Source organism: Vanrija albida (assembly GCF_041260175.1).
Source record: "Vanrija albida strain AlHP1 chromosome Unknown contig_2, whole genome shotgun sequence".
NCBI lineage: Eukaryota > Fungi > Basidiomycota > Tremellomycetes > Trichosporonales > Trichosporonaceae > Vanrija > Vanrija albida.
In genome coordinates, this window is record NW_027191421.1 from 2108385 (window position 1) to 2126145 (window position 17761).

At 66.0% G+C, this 17761-nt stretch overlaps 12 protein-coding genes across 12 annotated transcripts; 6 read left to right on the forward strand and 6 right to left on the reverse strand.

Annotated features, from left to right (window-relative positions):
- Nucleotides 1-22: 22 nt before the first annotated feature.
- PSF3 (DNA replication protein) lies at nucleotides 23-751 on the forward strand (the record flags this gene model as incomplete). Its single annotated transcript, XM_069351062.1, has 5 exons — nucleotides 23-70; nucleotides 119-246; nucleotides 294-477; nucleotides 513-645; nucleotides 678-751. The coding sequence occupies 5 exons, from the start codon at nucleotides 23-25 to the stop codon at nucleotides 749-751; spliced, it is 567 nt and encodes a 188-aa protein (XP_069211448.1).
- Nucleotides 752-815: 64 nt separating this feature from the next.
- Nucleotides 816-1977, reverse strand: Q8F55_002466 (uncharacterized protein; the record flags this gene model as incomplete). The annotated part of the gene is made up of 5 exons (XM_069351063.1): nucleotides 816-1009; nucleotides 1047-1382; nucleotides 1429-1599; nucleotides 1718-1903; nucleotides 1950-1977. 5 exons carry the CDS (start codon nucleotides 1975-1977, stop codon nucleotides 816-818), a joined length of 915 nt encoding a protein of 304 aa, XP_069211449.1.
- A 517-nt stretch (nucleotides 1978-2494) lies between these two features.
- vps29 (Vacuolar protein sorting-associated protein 29) lies at nucleotides 2495-3567 on the reverse strand (the record flags this gene model as incomplete). The annotated part of the gene is made up of 6 exons (XM_069351064.1): nucleotides 2495-2584; nucleotides 2622-2703; nucleotides 2747-2824; nucleotides 2927-3084; nucleotides 3303-3419; nucleotides 3487-3567. 6 exons carry the CDS (start codon nucleotides 3565-3567, stop codon nucleotides 2495-2497), a joined length of 606 nt encoding a protein of 201 aa, XP_069211450.1.
- A 346-nt stretch (nucleotides 3568-3913) lies between these two features.
- Nucleotides 3914-5842, forward strand: Q8F55_002468 (uncharacterized protein; the record flags this gene model as incomplete). The annotated part of the gene is made up of 5 exons (XM_069351065.1): nucleotides 3914-3965; nucleotides 4016-4137; nucleotides 4897-5049; nucleotides 5712-5789; nucleotides 5837-5842. 5 exons carry the CDS (start codon nucleotides 3914-3916, stop codon nucleotides 5840-5842), a joined length of 411 nt encoding a protein of 136 aa, XP_069211451.1.
- A 467-nt stretch (nucleotides 5843-6309) lies between these two features.
- Nucleotides 6310-6699, forward strand: Q8F55_002469 (uncharacterized protein; the record flags this gene model as incomplete). Its single annotated transcript, XM_069351066.1, has 3 exons — nucleotides 6310-6429; nucleotides 6471-6650; nucleotides 6685-6699. The coding sequence occupies 3 exons, from the start codon at nucleotides 6310-6312 to the stop codon at nucleotides 6697-6699; spliced, it is 315 nt and encodes a 104-aa protein (XP_069211452.1).
- Nucleotides 6700-6986: 287 nt separating this feature from the next.
- Nucleotides 6987-7568, reverse strand: Q8F55_002470 (uncharacterized protein; the record flags this gene model as incomplete). Its single annotated transcript, XM_069351067.1, has 2 exons — nucleotides 6987-7021; nucleotides 7142-7568. 2 exons carry the CDS (start codon nucleotides 7566-7568, stop codon nucleotides 6987-6989), a joined length of 462 nt encoding a protein of 153 aa, XP_069211453.1.
- A 567-nt stretch (nucleotides 7569-8135) lies between these two features.
- Q8F55_002471 (uncharacterized protein) lies at nucleotides 8136-8991 on the forward strand (the record flags this gene model as incomplete). Its single annotated transcript, XM_069351068.1, has 4 exons — nucleotides 8136-8195; nucleotides 8244-8402; nucleotides 8662-8925; nucleotides 8965-8991. 4 exons carry the CDS (start codon nucleotides 8136-8138, stop codon nucleotides 8989-8991), a joined length of 510 nt encoding a protein of 169 aa, XP_069211454.1.
- An 81-nt stretch (nucleotides 8992-9072) lies between these two features.
- On the reverse strand, nucleotides 9073-10159 carry BOS1 (Protein transport protein bos1; the record flags this gene model as incomplete). The annotated part of the gene is made up of 5 exons (XM_069351069.1): nucleotides 9073-9154; nucleotides 9190-9533; nucleotides 9573-9651; nucleotides 9822-9924; nucleotides 10063-10159. The coding sequence occupies 5 exons, from the start codon at nucleotides 10157-10159 to the stop codon at nucleotides 9073-9075; spliced, it is 705 nt and encodes a 234-aa protein (XP_069211455.1).
- A 1100-nt stretch (nucleotides 10160-11259) lies between these two features.
- On the forward strand, nucleotides 11260-12589 carry Q8F55_002473 (uncharacterized protein; the record flags this gene model as incomplete). The annotated part of the gene is made up of 5 exons (XM_069351070.1): nucleotides 11260-11331; nucleotides 11412-11765; nucleotides 11857-11988; nucleotides 12038-12106; nucleotides 12152-12589. The coding sequence occupies 5 exons, from the start codon at nucleotides 11260-11262 to the stop codon at nucleotides 12587-12589; spliced, it is 1065 nt and encodes a 354-aa protein (XP_069211456.1).
- A 431-nt stretch (nucleotides 12590-13020) lies between these two features.
- Q8F55_002474 (uncharacterized protein) lies at nucleotides 13021-13583 on the reverse strand (the record flags this gene model as incomplete). The annotated part of the gene is made up of 3 exons (XM_069351071.1): nucleotides 13021-13265; nucleotides 13329-13390; nucleotides 13471-13583. The coding sequence occupies 3 exons, from the start codon at nucleotides 13581-13583 to the stop codon at nucleotides 13021-13023; spliced, it is 420 nt and encodes a 139-aa protein (XP_069211457.1).
- A 200-nt stretch (nucleotides 13584-13783) lies between these two features.
- Q8F55_002475 (uncharacterized protein) lies at nucleotides 13784-15375 on the forward strand (the record flags this gene model as incomplete). Its single annotated transcript, XM_069351072.1, has 3 exons — nucleotides 13784-14194; nucleotides 14236-14353; nucleotides 14402-15375. The coding sequence occupies 3 exons, from the start codon at nucleotides 13784-13786 to the stop codon at nucleotides 15373-15375; spliced, it is 1503 nt and encodes a 500-aa protein (XP_069211458.1).
- A 78-nt stretch (nucleotides 15376-15453) lies between these two features.
- On the reverse strand, nucleotides 15454-17171 carry EHD3 (mitochondrial 37S ribosomal protein mS47; the record flags this gene model as incomplete). Its single annotated transcript, XM_069351073.1, has 5 exons — nucleotides 15454-16366; nucleotides 16416-16608; nucleotides 16658-16786; nucleotides 16821-16902; nucleotides 16947-17171. 5 exons carry the CDS (start codon nucleotides 17169-17171, stop codon nucleotides 15454-15456), a joined length of 1542 nt encoding a protein of 513 aa, XP_069211459.1.
- Nucleotides 17172-17761: the final 590 nt, after the last annotated feature.

Sequence of the window (17761 nt, forward strand, 5' to 3'; positions counted from 1 at the left end):
CTCTCTCGCCGCAGCACACGCCATGGATAACGACTACTACTCGTTGACGGCGGTGCTGGCGGACAACCACGTGGGTGTTCAATCCCGACGCTTGCACCCACGCCATGCTGACCAGCAGAAACTCGCCTGCACCTTCAGCCAAGACGTGCCGGGCATGGGGCACATCGACGGGTCGAGCGAGGCCGACCTGCGGGCGGGGGCCAAGGCCGAGCTGCCAATGTGGCTCGCGAGCTCGCTGTGTCTCAAGTGGGTGTCTTCTTCCGACTCCGGCCGTCACCCAACTAACGCCGCAGCGAGCTGACAGAGTTCGTCGTGCCCGCGCCGTTCGGCCCGCGCGTCAAGGCGGCGCTGACGGCCTCGGCGCCGTCCGTGCGCCTGTCGAGCCTGGTCGGGCAAGGCGGGTGGTGGTACCGCTTCGGCGGGGCGGTCGCCGAGATCTGGGACCGGGGTGACGACCTCCTCGGCACGCTGCTACGGGTGCGTCGTAACTCGAGACACGACTAACGTCCCAGGCATTCATCAAGCGCCTGCCCGCGCTGCAGGACCTCGCGGCGCACCACGCCAGCGCGGACGTGAGCGTGCCCGAGTCTGGGCCGGGGACGGGCGAGGCGTTCCGCGAGGGCATGGACGCGGACGAGAGAGAACGTGAGTGTGGGCAGGGGGCGAGCTGACGACAGTGTTCGGGATCGGGCAGACGTCCGGGAGCATGGTGAAGGGGTGGTACGACACGGTGTGGGGCCGGCGGCGGTAGTGTGCGGTACGATACGGTAGACGCTTGCATAATTGTACATGGCTGGGCTGGCTATGGGGGCTCGCTAGGTCCTTGGACGCGTGACGCCGGGCAGCTCCCACGCGGCAATGGTCTTGCGGCCCTCGTAGTGGGCGGCAAAGGCGGCCCAGTACGAGTCGATGCCGTCGACGAGGCCGGGCTTGCGCGGGGTCCAGCCCGTGAGGCTGAGGGCGAGCGACGGGCGGAGGTTGGCGGCAGTCGCGAACGTCTGCTCGACGGCTAGCGGCGTCAGCGTTGCCCCGGGCAGCACACTCACGCATATCTGGCGAAGGCGCGCGCAGGCGGTATCCCTTCGCGCCCGAGACGCGCACGACAGCGTCGAGGATGTCGGCCCAGCGCTCGCTCTGCGCGTTGGAGGCGGTGAACGCCTGGCCCTTGAGCAGGGGCCCGCGCTCGGCGACGCGGAGGAACAGGTCGGCCAAGTCGTCCTGGTGGATCAAGGAGAGCCGCGTCTCGGCGAAGCCGATCGTCTCAAACTCGGCGCCCGCCCGGCCCGCGTCGTACGCCGGCGCGAGGAGGAACGGCTCGAGCGTCGCGCCGGAGCGGCCGTACAGCACGCCGGGGCGGATGACGATGCCGTTGACCTTGTCGCCTGGGTGTGGGCGTCAGCCGGGCTCTGGCTTGTTCGGCCGACTTACTCGAGAGGATCTCGCGCTCCACGTCCCACCGCCACGGCGCGTCCTCGGCCACGCTGCCCGTGTAGATGTACGTGATCTTCTGTGCGGGCCCGCCGCGGGTCGCGAGCGACTCGACCAAGCGGAACGACTTGAGCGGGCCCTCGGCGTCGAACGAGCGGATCGTGTCGATGACTATGTGCACAGGTCAGTGGTGTCCGTTGGGCGGCGGTGCGGTTCCAGCCTCGGCGCCGCTGTTCACCGGCCGTAGACAGCCGTCACAGCGTCACGGCCGGCCTGCGGCCCAACTCACCAACATCCACCTCGGCCGCAATCTTGCCCCACACGCTGTCGCCGCGCTCGGTCGCCAGCGTCACCAGCAAAGGGTGGATCTCGTTCTGCGCGAGCAGCTTGCGCGCGGCCTTGGCGTCGCGCGTCGTGCCGTACACGACGTGGCCGGCGCGCGAGAGCGTCAGCGCGACGGGCAGGCCGATGAAGCCTGGCGGGGGTTAGCTTTGCCGGCAGGCCGGGAGGGGGCGACTCACCAGTGGCGCCGAGGACGAGGACCTTCATTGTTGTTTGTTGTTGCTGATATGATAAAAGTAATGTCGAGAGAGTGCACGGGGCGTTGGCGTTGCTTGGGGCATCTTGTCGCTCGACAGACGTGCATTTCTCACAGGCCGCCGCGCCACCGTCTCCGCCGCCGCCGCCGTGGCGTCGACTCCGCCACTCGGCGCGGGTCGGGCGCGGGCGCCGGCCCCAGCCGGACTGCTGCCAAGGTTTCGCCGCGCAGCCAAGGTTGCGGCGTCAGGGCGGGGGAGTCGGTGCGAGCGTCGTGCAGGCATCCGGGAGTTGTCGCAGCTCGCATGCATGGGGGTGAGGCAGGAGCCTGGCTAGACGACTACAGATCCCGGATGGAGATGGAGACGAGGATCCGTAAATCATCATCCATCAGGTACCACCAATGGCTGCCGTTGCCGCCGGCGGCCGACGCCGACGACCCACCAGCACATTCTCATTACAAAAGTCTACTCGCTATGAATACGACAATGACGTCGCGCTCAGCTGCACGTCGCCGCTAAGCTCCGCTCTACCACGCCGACACCTCGGTCTGCTGCTGCTGCGTGTGCGACTCGCGCGGTGGGTCCGGCTTGCGGTACTCGACCTTGTCGACCTTGACCTGGGGTGTGAGCTTGCTCGGTTAATTGTAAGCTCACCTCGCCGTCGACAAGTTGGTAGACGTAGGTCACGATCACGGGGCCCTGCACGTCGAGGAGAGCAAAGCTGGGGGTCGCGTCGCTGCGTGTGTCAGCCTATCGCTGCAGTCGCCGAAGCTGCGCACCCATTCAGGCCGCTCCATGCGCCGGTCGCAGAGCCGGGGTTGACGAAGAAGCGCCCGTCGAACTCGAAGGCCTCGAAGCTGGGGTGTCAGCGGGGAGCGGGGAACGGCATCGAGGTCGGGACATGGGTGCAACCCTTGGGGTGGGCACCCATCGCCGACCCCAGCGCGCAGCCAACCCACCGATGAGTCCCTCCGCTGACCAGCACGTCGACGTCCATTTGCCGCGCGAGCGCCGCCAGCATCTCGGTGTCGCCGGCGGGCACGATCTGCTGACCATGGACGGCACCTATCCTCAGCGACTGGTGCTGGACGGTGAGCGAGAGGGGGAAGTGCGAGTTCTGCGGTGTGAGCTGGCGGGGAAGGCAAGGCAAGGGCTGGAGGGGAAGCCTGCGGCCATCGGGCGGTCGGTGCAGGCTGCTGACGACATCTAGCAGTCAATCTGCTCCGAACGACCCCAGTACTCGCAGGCCGCGAGCCATGGGTGAATCCAATGGCGCGTACACCCACGGCCCGCAGCCTGCCGTCGGCCTCCCTCCCACCCCGCTCTCCCACTCACGTCGTCAAACTCGCCGCGGACCACATGCACCTCGGGCGCGATCGTGCGGAGGTAGTCGTACGTCTCCTTGTCGCACACGTTGCCGGTGCAGATGATCTGGCCGATCTTGCCCGGGACCTGGGGGTGTCAGATGGGGGCTGGGGAGGAGGCGACGGCGAGATGAGCTGCCGCCCCCCGCACGCACCAGCAGCTTCTTGAACTTTGCCGGCAGGTCGTGGGTCAGTGTTGGGATGTGGAGGTCGCCAATGACGAGGATAAGGACCATGGTGGGTGGTTGTTTGTTGTGGATGGGTTGGGAGGAGTTGACGAGACGAGTTGGACGGGCGGGGTGCGTGGTGCGTCATTGCGCGTCGTCGTTGTCGATTTGGTTCCAGGTGGCGGTCCAGTGGCGATTTGGGTGCAATGAGGCGGATTTTCGGCACGGCCTCTCAACACACATCCAGCCGCCCGCTGACGACACAACGCCCTCTATGCATCTTGCTGACGAGACGAAGATCTATACACTCGATAAATGAGGGCTCTGACGTTGCCATCTTGCACTTTACCCTCACCTCGTCATCCTTACAGACACACACTTCCCCCTACCAAAACAACCACACACAAACCACACCATGACCCCCACCAAGACTGCCAAGAAGACCAGCACCACGCGCACTAGGGCACGTCTTGCCCCCATGCGTCGCTGACAGCGTAGTCCCGTGCTCCATGGACAGCAGAAGAGGAGAAGATCTGGCTCGAGGCCGCCGAGCGTGTCCTCAACCGCCACTTGGTTGCCGAAGCCCGCGCGACCGGCCAGCTGGGCCACCGTGGCCTGGATGCTCACCTCAAGGCTTTCGTGAGTGGAAACCCTGGTGGGACTTCTGACGTGATCCAGCTCAAGAAGATCAACCCCGCCGGTGCGGGCGCGAAGGGCAAGGTCAAGGCGGAGGAGTGATGAGGCTGGCATGGGGTAGGATTCAATGGAGCCGTGATAGCTATGGATGACTGGTGCTCTGTGCTATCTCCGCCCCTCACATCGACTGACCTCCGCCGCCTTGCTGGTTCCCACAGAGCGCTGAATACCTGGGTGTGTGAGTTGAGTGCGTCGAACCGGTGGCGAGCAGGCGGCCGATCAGAGCGCCAAGCAACGTGCCGACGCCTGATGAAGCACACACTGCGCCACTCATATTCGCCCCATCCACACATTCTTGCGGCACGGCTTCGTGCTCTCTCGCTTTGCATGCCCGCTCGCCCCCTCACGCCCACCCGCGGCGTAACGACACGACAGTCCCGCCCCGTTCCCCAGGAGTATATATTATCGCCGTCTCGTTGCGAGTGCGAGTCCCGACCATCACTTTCCTCACTTACCCCTCCCAACAACAAAAAAGCACAATGACGACTGCCAACAACGACGCCACCAACAACGACACCACCACCAACAACGACACCAACAACAACAAGACCGACCCCAACCCCGAGACCGACCCCGACCCCAACCCCGATCCCAACCCCAGCCCCAGCCCCGACCCCAAGCCCGACCCCACCACGCTCCCTTACCCAATGGCCCCCCAGTGACCGTAAGCCGCGCCCCCGAGCCACCGACTGACAACTGCAGCCCGAGGAGAAGGCCGCCGACGCTGAGAGCTTCCGCAAGTACGTCCGGCAGCTGATGGGCCCCGCTCCCCCCGGCTGGCCGATCTGGGGCGACGTCTACGACCCGACGAATCCTGCGCAGGTCAAGTACCAGAGGGCGTACTTCCTCGTCATGGTGGGTCGGGTCGGTTGCGCGTGCGCGCTGACGACAGGACGCGTGGTGGGGGTATTGGCGCCGCGGTTGAGTGAGCCGTTCCGTGGACGTACAGGCCGCCGAGTGATCGCACATGGGCTCGAGTAGCGTAGACATGCAGTAAATGGAGGCGCTCTGTGGTTCTGTTGTCTGAATGAACTCGTCGCCGACTGACAGGCTGGGCGCTGGGCGGGGGAGCACCTCACTGCCGCGCGTCTATACGGATATAGGCCCACACACCCAACGCCACTCACGTCCTACCATCGACAGGCTGTCCGACGTTCTCCACAATGCCGACAACGGCGGCCAAGGGTGTGCCGCGACCCCAAGCCCGGGTGCAGGCCCTTGGCAACGCCAGCTCAGTCTCGGGGCGCATCGAAATCCTCCCTCGCCCACCAATTCCCCACCACCCCTTCCTCTCTCTTTCACTTCCTCCACCAACGAACTCAACCTTCACTTACTATCCCTACTCGCGCCTACGATAGCCCCCATGCACAGCACCGAGTCGGCCCCAAGCCTGCCTCCAAGCCCTGAGACCAAACCCAAGGCCTACCCCCACGAAGGCGACGAGGTGGTCTTCCTCGGCTACTACGTCAACGGGCAGTGGGTAAGTTGCCGCCGCACGCTGCGCCGCTGACGGCAAGATCCCCGCTGTGCTCGAGGGCGACAACGGCACCCCCGGCACCGAGTCCAAGGTTGACGCGCTGGTCGGCGCCATGGAGGTGGGTCGGAGGTGCTGGGTGGGGCGCGCTGACGGCAGCACGTCCAGTTCTAGGCGGTGTGGTCGAGTGTGGCCACAGTCGTGGCAGTCGCGCGATCGTATTCACTGGCTGTCGATGGGTCGCCGTGGAGTACGTGATGTTGTATGCAATGTGTAGCGCTTCACCCGTCCTTCTACCCCGAGCTCGCCACCGACTGACCGGCGCCGAATCGCTTGGCAGCTGCATGGACTGACGCCGGCGATGACCACCCACACACTCCGACGCCCCGCTGGGCAGCCAGCCTGCCCAGCACAGGCGCACTCCCTCCGGAATCGAGCACACACCCGCCCGTCAATCCGCTCGATCCCCCCGACCGCCAACGCCACACTCGTGTGCGTGCACACATCCAGTCGAGCATGGCGTCAAGGCGGGCACAGCGACAAGACAGCGGCCGCCCAGTCTGGGGGGTACAAGTATTCTGTTTCGGCGCAAGGACCCCCACCACCTCTTCACTTTCCTTCCCCCCACTCCCAACGACACCATGGCCCCCGCGCACGGCACCGAGTCCGAGGCCAAGCCCAAGGTCAAGGACGACACGGCCGCCTTCCCCAATGAAGGTGAGGACGTCGTCTTCCTCGGCTACACCGCTCCGCCGGACTGGGTACGTCCCCCACCGCGAGCAGTAGCTGACCTCTGGTCGAGCCCCCGCCCGTGACCGACGAGGTGCGCGGGGAAATGAAGATGTTGCTGGCGGAGGCGATCGCCACCTGCCTCCAGCAGAACCCCCGACTCGCCACCTGGCTCCAGCAGAACACCCGTACCCGCGCCCGCAAGGCGAACGGCAAGACCAAGGCCAAGGCGAAGACCAAGGCCAAGGATGGGGTGAGTGGTCGGTCGGGGTACATATTGACAGCAGCACACCAAGCGCTAGGCGGCTGCGTGGGTTGAGGTAGCAGTCTAGCGGAGAGATGAACTGTGGGATGAGTCGGACGAGCTCCTGAGCGGGGGTGCTGGAGCACACGTTATGCAACGAGTAGAGGCGCTCGCCCGTCCTGCGGTAGGCCACAAGCTCGTCGGACTGGTGTCAGCTGGCTTGGGCAGTGTGGCGGTGCGTCCAGCTTGCGTGAGGCATGAGCTCCCTCTGCCACACCGTCTTGGCGCCGAAAGCACGTCGCGGACAGCAGCACAAGGTGACGGCCACTACTTGCATAGTACACTCTACGCTCCCTCAGCGGCCCATGATTCGTGGCCGGCTGCACGACCCCCGTCGTCAGCCATCTCTAGTGCCCCCGCATGCCGCAGGGCAGGGCCTTGGCCCAACCACGCCGCCTTGCCGAACTGGCGTCAGCGAGCCCGCCGCGAGCGCGACCCACCATGGCCTTGAGGTGCGCCTTGACACCGCTGGCCTTCCGGGCGCCGATGGTCGGGTGGTCCTTGAGCCGCCCACAGGTTGTCGTGGCACACGTCGAATGCCGCCTGCTTGAACGCCTGGTGCTCGGCCGCGCTCCACGCGGACTGGGTGCGCTTGGTCTTGGGGGCGCGCTTGGGCTTGGCCTTGGGCTTGGTGTTGGGCTCGAGTGTGAGCTGGGCCAGGGCGAGGGTAGCGGCCGCGGCGGTGGGGGCGGGCGACGGGGCCGAGCTCGGCGACGGGGCCGAGCTGGACGGGGTGCCGGCAGCCTTGGTGTACGGCTTGGTCTTGGTGCTGGCGACCTTGGTGTTATCGGTCTTGGTGCTGGCGGCCTTGGTGTTATCGGCCTTGGCCTTGCTGGCCGTGGGCTTGGTGCCACGCGCGGCGGGCATGGCGCTTTGTTGGGTGGAAAGAAAGTGCAGAGGTGGGGGGACTCGGACGCAAGGACAGCAGTCTTATGCCCCCGGCGAACGGGGGGACGCTGGCGAGTCGCAGAGGCCGCCTGTTACATGCTGGGTCGGGGCGTCAGTCGGGCGCGGAGTGGGCAGACGGGGTGGACGGGGCGGTGTGCTCGCGCTCGGCGTTCATCGTGGCGCCGGACTGGCCGTCCCATCCTCGTGCTGGAGTGGGCCGTGGCGCAGGGCCCGCCAATCCAGCTAATGACGATCGCGACGGACGAGCGAGGGGCACCCACCCGCGGCTGGCAACGCTGCAAGGCAGGTCCGAAAGGATGGCGGGCGCAGAGGCACGCAGCCGTGCCCTGCCGTCCTTACAGTCGAGTGTCGTCAGCCGGCACGCTCCGCGAGCTCGCAGTGTCGTCCAGTTTGGGACGGTCGCGGGGGGGATGTGCGTGCGTGCGCGCGTCCCACCGACTTCATTCTTCCACCACCACGACTACCATCGCCAACAACTCCACCACCACCCACCGCCACCCCGAACGCAAGCAACACACCCACACCATGCCAGCCGACCGCACCAAGCCCCAGCCCAAGCCCCAGGCCAAGGCCGAGCCCGCCGACGTAAGTCGCCCCCGCACACCGCGCTGACCGTAGCCCGACGTCCCCAAGCCCAAGCGTGCCCGCACGCCGTGGACCCCCGAGGAAGAGGTCATATTCGACGAGATCGCCGCGGGCCTGCTCAAGAAGGGCATGTGGGCCGCCGTGCTCGCCGACGGGCGGCTCAAGCACCGCGGCGCGAACGGCATCGCGAGCCACGTCGTGGCCAAGGTGGGTGGGGTGGTGGGCTGGCTGACGATAGTTCAAGTGATGCCGGCTGTGCGCCTTCACGTCCGGCTAGGCGTAGGAGGGGTGGGGGCGGCATGCATCGTGTCGATTGTCTCTGTCGTCAGCTGGCCGTCAGTGCCCTTTGCAGTCAGTGCCCTCCAGGCCGCGCCTAGATTACGAGAGCCCACCGTCCTTCGTCATTCCCACTTCGCCATTCCCCACTCCACGACCACCGGCCATAACCATGCCCGCTGAACGCAAGCCCCGCGTCCACCCCACTCCGTCTACCACCGCGTCGTCCAAGAGCGGCAGCGGCCAGGACGAGCAGGTGAGTGCCGCCAGCCTCGCTGCCAACGCCCAGCCGAAGCAGCGCAAGAAGCCCGAGTTCTGGACCTCCGACGAGGACCGTGTCCTCTTCGAGCTGCTCGTCGCCATGGCCAAGAAGCAGATCTGGACCGCCGTCCAGGACGATGGCCGCCTGGCGCACAAGAGCAACTCCGCCATCCACATGCGCATCAAGACCTTGGTCAGTGTGAGCGCTCCGTTGCGTGGCTGACGATACCAGCTCGGCAAGGGCGCTCCCAAGCCTTGAACCCGGCACCCCCCGCGAATATGAATACGTGTCATATGCAGTGAGGTCGATATTATAAGGCGATGAATGAGTGCACTGTGTCTAGCCCAGCTTCTTCCAGATGAACCAGAAGCAGAAGAGCGTAAAGGCGGCACCGATGAAGAAGATCCACTTGTCCTGCGTGCTGCCCGGTCAGCGTCGCCTGGTCGCAGCACGTACGCTCGCTTCTCCACCCAGGCAATCGTCTCGCGCGACAGACCGAGCGTGTTGGCCGCGTCGAGCAGGCGGCGGCGCGTGCCCTTGAGGATGCCGCGCTGCTCGATGAGGTTCTCGAGCACCGCCCTCCCCTGCGCAATGTACTGGTCGATGTTGTTCTCCGACTCCTGGATAAAGCTGTGTTCGCGGAGGGCAAAGTCCTCGCGCTGGTTGGGCTGGAAGAGGTTGGGCTGGCCCCCGCCGTACGGTGACTCGGAGAAGCCCTGCCCGTTGGGGTTGCGCCGCGTTGCCGTCGAGTTTGGTCCGCCGCCCATTGCCGTTGACGAGCCGAGCAGTTCATCGCGGCTCTGCGAAATGTCAGCAGCGTGCGCATGCGACAGGCTTACCCGCTGCTGGCCCTCCGACTTGGCCTTTTCGAATCGCCCCTTGAGGTCCTTGTGCTCCGTCTTGAGCTTGAGGACTCGCCTGCACGTGGGTGAGGGAAGGGGTCGGCGGCAGCGGCGGGAGCGGCGTGAATTGAAAGTGAGGTGCGCGGGTAAGGTGACACGTCGACGACGAGCAGAAGCGTGTCAGTGGTTTGCTGCGACGCAGTGGCGAGCAGCGACGGTGCTCGTGCGGGGTGCTGCGCGACTCACGTGTTGGCCTTCTCTCGCGCCGCCGTGTTCATCTCCCTGCGGGCCATCGAGTCATAGTCGTCTACCAAGCGGGAGAGGGCTGCGAGGGTTGTGGTGATCTGGCCTGCGGGGGTTAGTAGGATGTTGGTGGTGGGGGGTTGGGGAGGGAATGGCCAGCTTGGGTGCATTGTGCTGATCGCGTCGGCGTGGAGGATGATGGCGACGACGACCCGAGTGGTCGCGCTGAGCGCTGCCGACTCACCCTGAATGCTTGGTCCTCCTTCTCCCTGCTCGAAGCGTGCGAGGTCTGCCTGTAGACTTGCTACCTGGCGATTTCCGAGAGCGTTGAGGGAGTTCATTGTAGTGAGGGTGGAGTGGTGATGACGAGGAAGGTAGATGTGATGGTGGACGTAGATGTTGTCGTGGTGGGTGTGGGTGGTGAGTGGAGGCGGCAGCGGGGTCGTTGGTTGTAATCGCGTCGTGGTTGGTTTCAACGTTTCTGGGTCAGAGGGTTAGAGGGCGGGAGTGGAATGGAAGCAGGTTAAAAGGGCGTCAGCGCCCTCCTGGTATCTGTCATGGATTTGGGAAGGTGTTCATTGTCATCACGGAACTCCTCGCTTCAGCGCGCCCTTTGTACTTCATTGTCTCCTCTAGCGCCAGTGTTCGAGCCCCACCAAAGTCTCACGACTTTGTGCTGGTCTCGTCTCGGTGATCATGCTAGTACACGCCCACGTGGCGGCAGACAGGCCGGCAACGGATCAGTCTGGCTAGTTTGGCATTGACGCTTCAAGAGGACTGGACGGAAGTAGGCGCGCAGGGCGAGCCGGGTGGACACCGACTTTTTGTATTACAAGGCAGGCATGGACGCGAAGCGGCCATGCTGTTCCTCGTGCCCTCGTAATAGAGCAGCAATGAGACGACTGCAAGCTGCGAGCTGCCTGCAGCGCGACCACCACCCCAGTCGGGCAGTCGCTCAGTCGCTCAGCTCAGTCGCCGGGTGACTCGCTAGCTCCAACGTGCGACCAGCACGTTCTGACAGGCGTTGGAGCGAGCCCGCTCCGGCCCCCTCTGAGATGCATGCATTCCTTGTCAGCTTGATGCTTCCTGCGCTCTACTGCCGCAACAACCACCAACAACGGCATGCCGGGTGCCGACGAAACTGATACACGTAGTTGTTGAGTCTTTGCCGGTTACGCGGTGCCGGGCAGGCGGGCCTGAATCGTCGACCCTGCCCTCGGTTTTACACCACTGTGCACTTCGGCCTCCGAGCAACTGACTGATTTCAGAAGTTGCCACCAGCCAGGCGGACAGCAACAAGCCAGTTATCTGGATCTGGCAACAACTCTCTCTTCTCTTCTCTCTTCGCACCACCACCATCACCATCACGCAAAGACTACACCGCCCACTCACCTACCTCTTCACTCGACGCCTCTACTCCCCCACCAAACCGCTAGCAAGCATGGCAGACCAGGTGCAGGTCGTCGACGAGTACGTCATCGGCCCAGAGTACACGCCGTTCTTCACAAAGCGTGTAAGTAGGACCTGGCCATGAGCGTCGGCGACGAGCACGGCATCGCATCGCAGGCACAGAGCGACAGCTAACCATCGCAGTGGGTCCCCGTCGCCGAGCCGCGCGCGTACATTGTCTTTGTGCACGGCATGGCCGAGCACATTGCCCGCTACGACCACTTCTTCCGCAAGCTCGCGGCCGCGCCGCACAACCTGCACGTGTTTGCCTACGACCAGCGCGGACACGGCAAGACGTCGTATGACCCCGTCACCGAGACGGCGCACGACGTGGCCCAGTGGAAGGCGGACGGGCAGCCGTACAAGCTCGAGAAGAACGCCAAGCGCAAGACGGGCGGCTGGGCAAAGGCGCTCCCCGAGATGGAGTTCTTTGTCAAGCGCGAGAGCAACCGCGCGCACAAGACGAACGGCAAGCTGTTCCTGTACGGCCACTCGATGGTGAGTGTAGTGAGGGCGGGTGTGGTGTAGCTCGGCACCGCCGCCGCCGCACCGACCACGGTCCGAGCAGGCCGATAACTAACTTGATCAGGGCGGCGGCCAGGTTCTTGCATTCGGGCTCCGCGCGCAGAACCTCATCCAGCCCAAGACGCTCGACCTGCTCTCGGGCATCATCTCGTCGGGCCCGATGATCCGCCAGACGACGCCCGCGAGCTTTATCCAGGTGGGTTGGGAGTTGGCGTGTGCCTAGGAAAACCAACTAACACCGACAGGTCAAGGCCGGCTCGCTCGCCGCCAACCTGCTGCCCAACATGATCATGAAGATCCCCCTTGACGTCAAGGTGAGCCGGGCCGCACGGATGTTGACCCCCTGCTGACGCGCGCAGCACTTTACCCACGACGTCGCGCAGCAGGACCTCGCGGCCAACGACCCGTACAACGAGCCCATCGGCTCGCTCCGTGGCCTGAGCGACATGCTCTCGGGCGGCGTGTGGCTCGACTCGCCGGCGGCGTGGAACGGCTGGCAGAAGCACCTGCCGCTGCTGCTCTACCACGGCGGCGACGACCCGATCACGGACCCCAAGGCGACTGTGCGCTTTGGCGAGAAGGTCACTGCCAACGACAAGACGACCAAGATCTGGGACGGCCTCCTGCACGAGGTGCACAACGAGTCGGAGCCGTTCCGCACCGAGGCGGCCGAGTTTGTCGCTGCGTGGATTGAGGCGCACCTCGACGGTCCTGTGCCCGCCGCCGAGGTGGCCGTCGCGTCGCAGGCGGTCTCGGCTGCCGGCGCTGCCGAGGAGAACGCGCGGTCGAAGCTCTAGGCGGGGGGTTCTGGCTAGCTGAGAAGAGTGGTTCTGGCAAGCTGAGAAGAGTGGTTCCGGCAAGCTTAGAAGAGTGGTTCTGGCAGAGAATGGCGGGACAGTCGAGGTTGGTTAGTGTAGAGCATATCAAGGTCACGCCGCGTCGTGCTGCTACAGTCGTAGCATAGCACGATGACAAAGACTACATTAGGAGTGTGGTGCTCGGGATGTATATAATACTACTGTGTGGGTGGGATGCGGGGGATTGTCTGGTTGTGTGTGTGTGTAGTGTGGGAATGGGTGGGGGTGAGCCGGTGAGGTATGTCGGGGTGCGTCGTGGGCCGTGGGCCGTGGGCCGTGGTGCGGCCGGTCGCCGCGGGGTGTTGTCTGGCGCCCACAACGCCGAAACAAGCCCAGCGTGCGTGCGCCGCATGCGTTCCGCTTACGCGCGCTCACAGCTCGACCTTGCTCCCGACGTCGTGCGCCAGCGCCGCTCCGTCCCCGACGAGCTTGCCGCCCTCGGCAAGCACCCAAGCCCACGCCGCGACAAGCCACGCGCGCACGAGCGCGAGCGTGCTGACGCTCTCGTCCCCGAACACGTAGTACGCGTACCGGCGCGAGATGTACTCGAAGTGCGCGGGGAAGTACGTGAAGGCCGAGTACCAGAAGAGTGCGGTGATGGGGAAGACGATGAGGCCTGCGGGCGCGAGCGCGGCGCGTCAGCGCCGCGAGGTGCGAGTGCCTGCCTCTGCCGACTCACTCAGGATGACAGTCTCCCACCACTCGAACATGGAGAAGCAGAGGTGTGCGTCGATTTGCACGCTGCGGGTGTGAGTTGGGAGAGGAGGGGCCCGAGCGGCTCGGCTCGGCTGGCTGGCCAGCCTCGCTGCACGCCGACTCACCCCTTCTTCCAGAGCGGGCGGAGCCAGCGGTTGTCGGGCTGGCGGTCGTACCGGCTGATACCGCCAAGACGGACGGCGACGGGGGGCGGCGGGGGCGGGAGCGCGCGGGCCATGGTGTAGTGCTGCGTTGGAGAGTTGTAAACGTCGAGAGTGGAATGGATTGTTGGCGTCGTTGGCGCCAGTCGGTCGACCGACGTCGACGCGTTCTCGTGGGTTTTCAGCACGTGACCTGGGCGAGCGCAACAACATTGATCCACCGACTTTGTGGTTTCCGCGACTTCTTCGCCAACCACGCCGACGCCCACCCACGCCAATGGACACGCTCGCAACGCTCCTGGCGCACCCCCCGCCCCTAGTCTACCTGCACCACCCGCACCACGCGAGCAGCAGCGTGCGCGCCGCGCTCCCCGCCGGCGCCGTGCTCGCCGACTGCGTCGAGCTGCACTCCCCGCGGCTGGTGTACGCCGCCGTCGTGGCGCGCCTCGCTGCTACGCTGGGGGGCGGGGAGCAGGGCGAGGTCGCGACGTGGGACGCGTTCGTGCGCGCGCTTCGGGCGGTGTGGGCCGCGCGAGGCGCACAACAGAACGGCAGTAGGAAGGGCAAGGGACGGGCTGTCGACGCCGCCGACGCCGACAACGCCTTCACCATCGTCTTCACCCGCGCCGAGCGCCTGCGCGCCGTGCTCGGCGAGAACTGGCCCGCGCTGACTCGCCTCTCCGAGCTCGTGAGCCCCCCCCTCCCGACGCAGCTGACCCGCCCGCGCAGTCCGGCCTCCCCGCAACAGTCGTCCTCGCGTCCCAGGTCCCGTGGGACCAGGTGAGGCCGGCGCGCGCCGACGCCGTCGAGCCGGTAATCGTCTACTGGGAGCCCTTGCGGCGCGATGGTGCGTCGCCCTCCCCCCCCTCCCCCCCACGCCCTGCTGACGGCCCAGAACTCCGCGACGCGCTCCTCCCCGCCTCAACCCACCCCCTCTACCCCCGCTTCGTCGACCTCCTCCTCGCGAGCCTGGGCCAGCTTGTCCCGCCCCCCGAGGTCGCATACGCCGCCGAGGCCCTGTGGCCGCTGTACACTGCCACGTTGCCCGCACACGCCGAGCAGGCGCTCCTCGGCCGCGAGCCCCCGCCGGACGGCACCCCCGCCCTCGCAGTGTCAGTCAAGCTCCTCACCGACCTCAAGCACCAGCTCGCGCTCGCGCTCTCCGTCGCGGCCGAGTCGCTCCTCCCCCGCCTAGTCGGACGGGAAGCTTTCGTGCGCGCGCTCCTCCCGACAGCTCCGGACGGCGCGCCGCGCCCAGTCTCGACGCGCACCCTGCCCCGCGCGCCCGGGCTAGAGCTGGCCACCGCCGCGCAGTTCCTCCTCGTCGCGGCCTACTGCGCGAGCTATAACCCCGCCAAGTCGGACATTAGGCTCTTCGGCCGCGGCACCGGGCCGGACGGGCGGCGGCGGCGCGGCGGCGGCGTCCGCAGGGCGGGGTACGGGCGCACGCGCGTCGGCAAGGTGCCTCAGCGACTGCTTGGCCCCAAGGCGTTCCCGCTCGACCGGGTGCTCGCGATGTTTGCGAGCCTGTACGCCGAGCACGGGGTGCGGCCTGAGGACTTGGCCGAGAGCGACGAGGAGGAGGTGCTCGGGGCGACGGCGGCGGTCGCCCGCGCCGAGAGGAAACGCGCGCGCCAGGCAGAGCGCGACGAGCAGTGGGAGGACGAGGTCGACGCCCTCGCCATGAGCGTGCGCCTGTGGTCGCTCATTCCTGAGCTCGAGGCCCAGGGGCTGCTCAAGCGCACGTCGCCCGTCGACCGGCTCGACAACGTCATGCTCCGCTGCGAGATCGACTACGAGGCGACCAAGACGCTCGCAAAGGGCCTGAAAATCACACTCGACGAGTACCTCTACGAGGCCATGGCATAGGCGCCGGCGCTGGCTAGCTAGCCGGCTCCCCCACCCCATACTGCTACGCATGCATTTCTACATTGTACCACTGCACCCCTACTTCCAGTTGAGGTAGCCGTCCTTGTCCTTGGTCGTGCGCTGGGCAACAATCTTGCGGATGGCGTCCTCAATCTCCTTCTGGCGCGGCGAGCCAGCCTCGCCCGAGACGTCGACGATGCGGCTGACGAGCTCGTCCTCGTTGAGCTTGAACGCGCCCGAGCCCGGCGCCTCGCCCTTGATCCACGCGCGCACGCGCGCCTCGGCCGGCAGGCCGTAGCGGCGGAACTGGCCCCACGTCGAGTCGGGGCCCTCCTTGGTCGTGGGGGTGGGGGTGAAGTCGATGGTGGGGCGCTCTCCGGCAATGTGGGCGGCCTTTGCGTCGAGGAAGTTGGCGCGGATCGCGGCGGGCGTCAGGCTCTTGTCGTCGATCGACGAGGGCGACCAGTTGGCGCGGCCCTTGGCCTTGTCGATGAGCAGGTGAGTGACGCCGGTGGAGAAGTCGTCGGTCGTGCGCTTGAGGCCGAGGAAGCCGGTGGCCATCGTAATGTCGTTGTCGAGCACCTCGTTCAGGCGCTTGGCCTTGCGCGCGAGGCGGAAGTTCTCGAGCGCGACCGCCATGCCGGTGGGCGAGCGCTCGTCGAGGATGCCGCGCTGGGCCGTGGCCCACTCGCGCACCTCGGCCGCGAGGGAGCTGTCGCCCTCGGCAGCCTTGAGCGCGGCGTAAATGTCCTGCAGGGAGGGCAGGCCGAACGTCTTGTCGAGGAACGCGCGGATCTCGCCCGTGATGGGCGAAGGGCCCTCGCGCGACGCCTTGGACGAGACGGCGGTACCGGCCGGCGCGGGGCCGACGTGGTACGACGAGACGAGGTTGGAGATGGTCTCGAACGACGGCTCCTCGATCTGGTTGAGCGCCTCGAGCAGGGAAGGGAGCGACTCGGGGTCGACGTAGTGCGTCGCGAGGCCGAGCTCGCTGAGGGGGTCAGTCAGCCAGGCCACGGAATGACGCCTGAGCCACTCACTACACGGCACGGCCCCAGACCTCGTTACCGGTGATGGCGAGCCACGCGCCAATCTCGCCGTCGAGCTGCGCAATGTAGTAGTTGCCGCCGACGTCGGGCGCGTAGCCGATCTTGGTCTCGGGCATGGCGAAGACGGTCTTCTTGGTCGCGATACGGATAGGCGCGGGGAGCGAGATGCCGGCGCCGCCGCCCACTGCAGAGGGTTAGCTGATGCACAATGGACGTCCAGCTCGACCACGCACTCGTGAAGCCGTCAATCACGGCAACATAAGGCTTGCCGAGGCGGCCCAGGTGCCAGTTGAGGCCGAACTCGTCCTGGAAGAACTTGAGGCCCGACGCCGCGTCGCCCTTGGAGCGCGCAATGACCAGCGCTGGCGGGTTAGCAGAGTCTGGTCAACTACCCACTCTTGACGTCTCCGCCGGCGCAGAAGGCGCGCTCGTCGCCCTTGCCGACGACGAGCTTGACGAGGTCGGACGTGCGCCACGACTGAAAAAGTCAGCTACGATCCCTCGCACCAGCGCGGCGCTCACCTCGGACTCGGCGACGAGCGAGTCGATCATGGGCTGGTCGAGCGCGTTGAGCGCCTTGGGCCGGTTGAGCTTGTACGTGCGCGTCGTGCCCTGGTTCTCGTACAGGACCGAGTCGTCGCGCACGACGGGCGACGACGACATGTGGCGCTTGACGGCCGAGAGGCGGGCGCTGGCGGCGGACTGGGCAGAGAGGCGGGGAGCCATGCGGGCGAGGAGTCGGGACATTGCCTTTTGGGAGATGGGGGGAGGGAGGTGGGGTAGGGGGGCAAGTTGCTGCCTGCTTAAGAGGCTCGGCTCGGCAGTGGGCTGGGTGTGGTGGGGTTTACGGAGATGTAGCCGGTCGGAACTCGTCCGGCGTCGGGGGAGTCTGATTGTGGTCGCGATGACGGGTTAGCTCGCCAGAGCGCTCCATCTTTGCTTGTGCTGCTGCTCGCTCGTGCTCCGCGGCCGTCCGGCGGCGCGAGGCACTCGGCACAATGGAAGAGAGCCGAGAGGAAAGGGCATTGGGCGCTCTCCGTGTCACGTGATCCCCCACGTGGATTTCGCTGTCGCGTTGGGTGGCCAAAGCTCGGCTTGGCTGGCGGCCTGGCGGGACGCGCGTCATACAACGCAACGAGCGACGAGCGCGCGGCAGTCACTCGTCCAGATCAAAGATAACTCTCGGCTTCTTCGACATTCTCTCCTTGTATCATATCACCTTCTGCCGTCGAGCACACCCTTCTCGAACGCGCACACTCGCCCCTCCTCCCTCCTTAGACATTTATAAATCCTAGACACATCCCCCCCTTCCCCCCTCTCACCCACGACTCCAACCG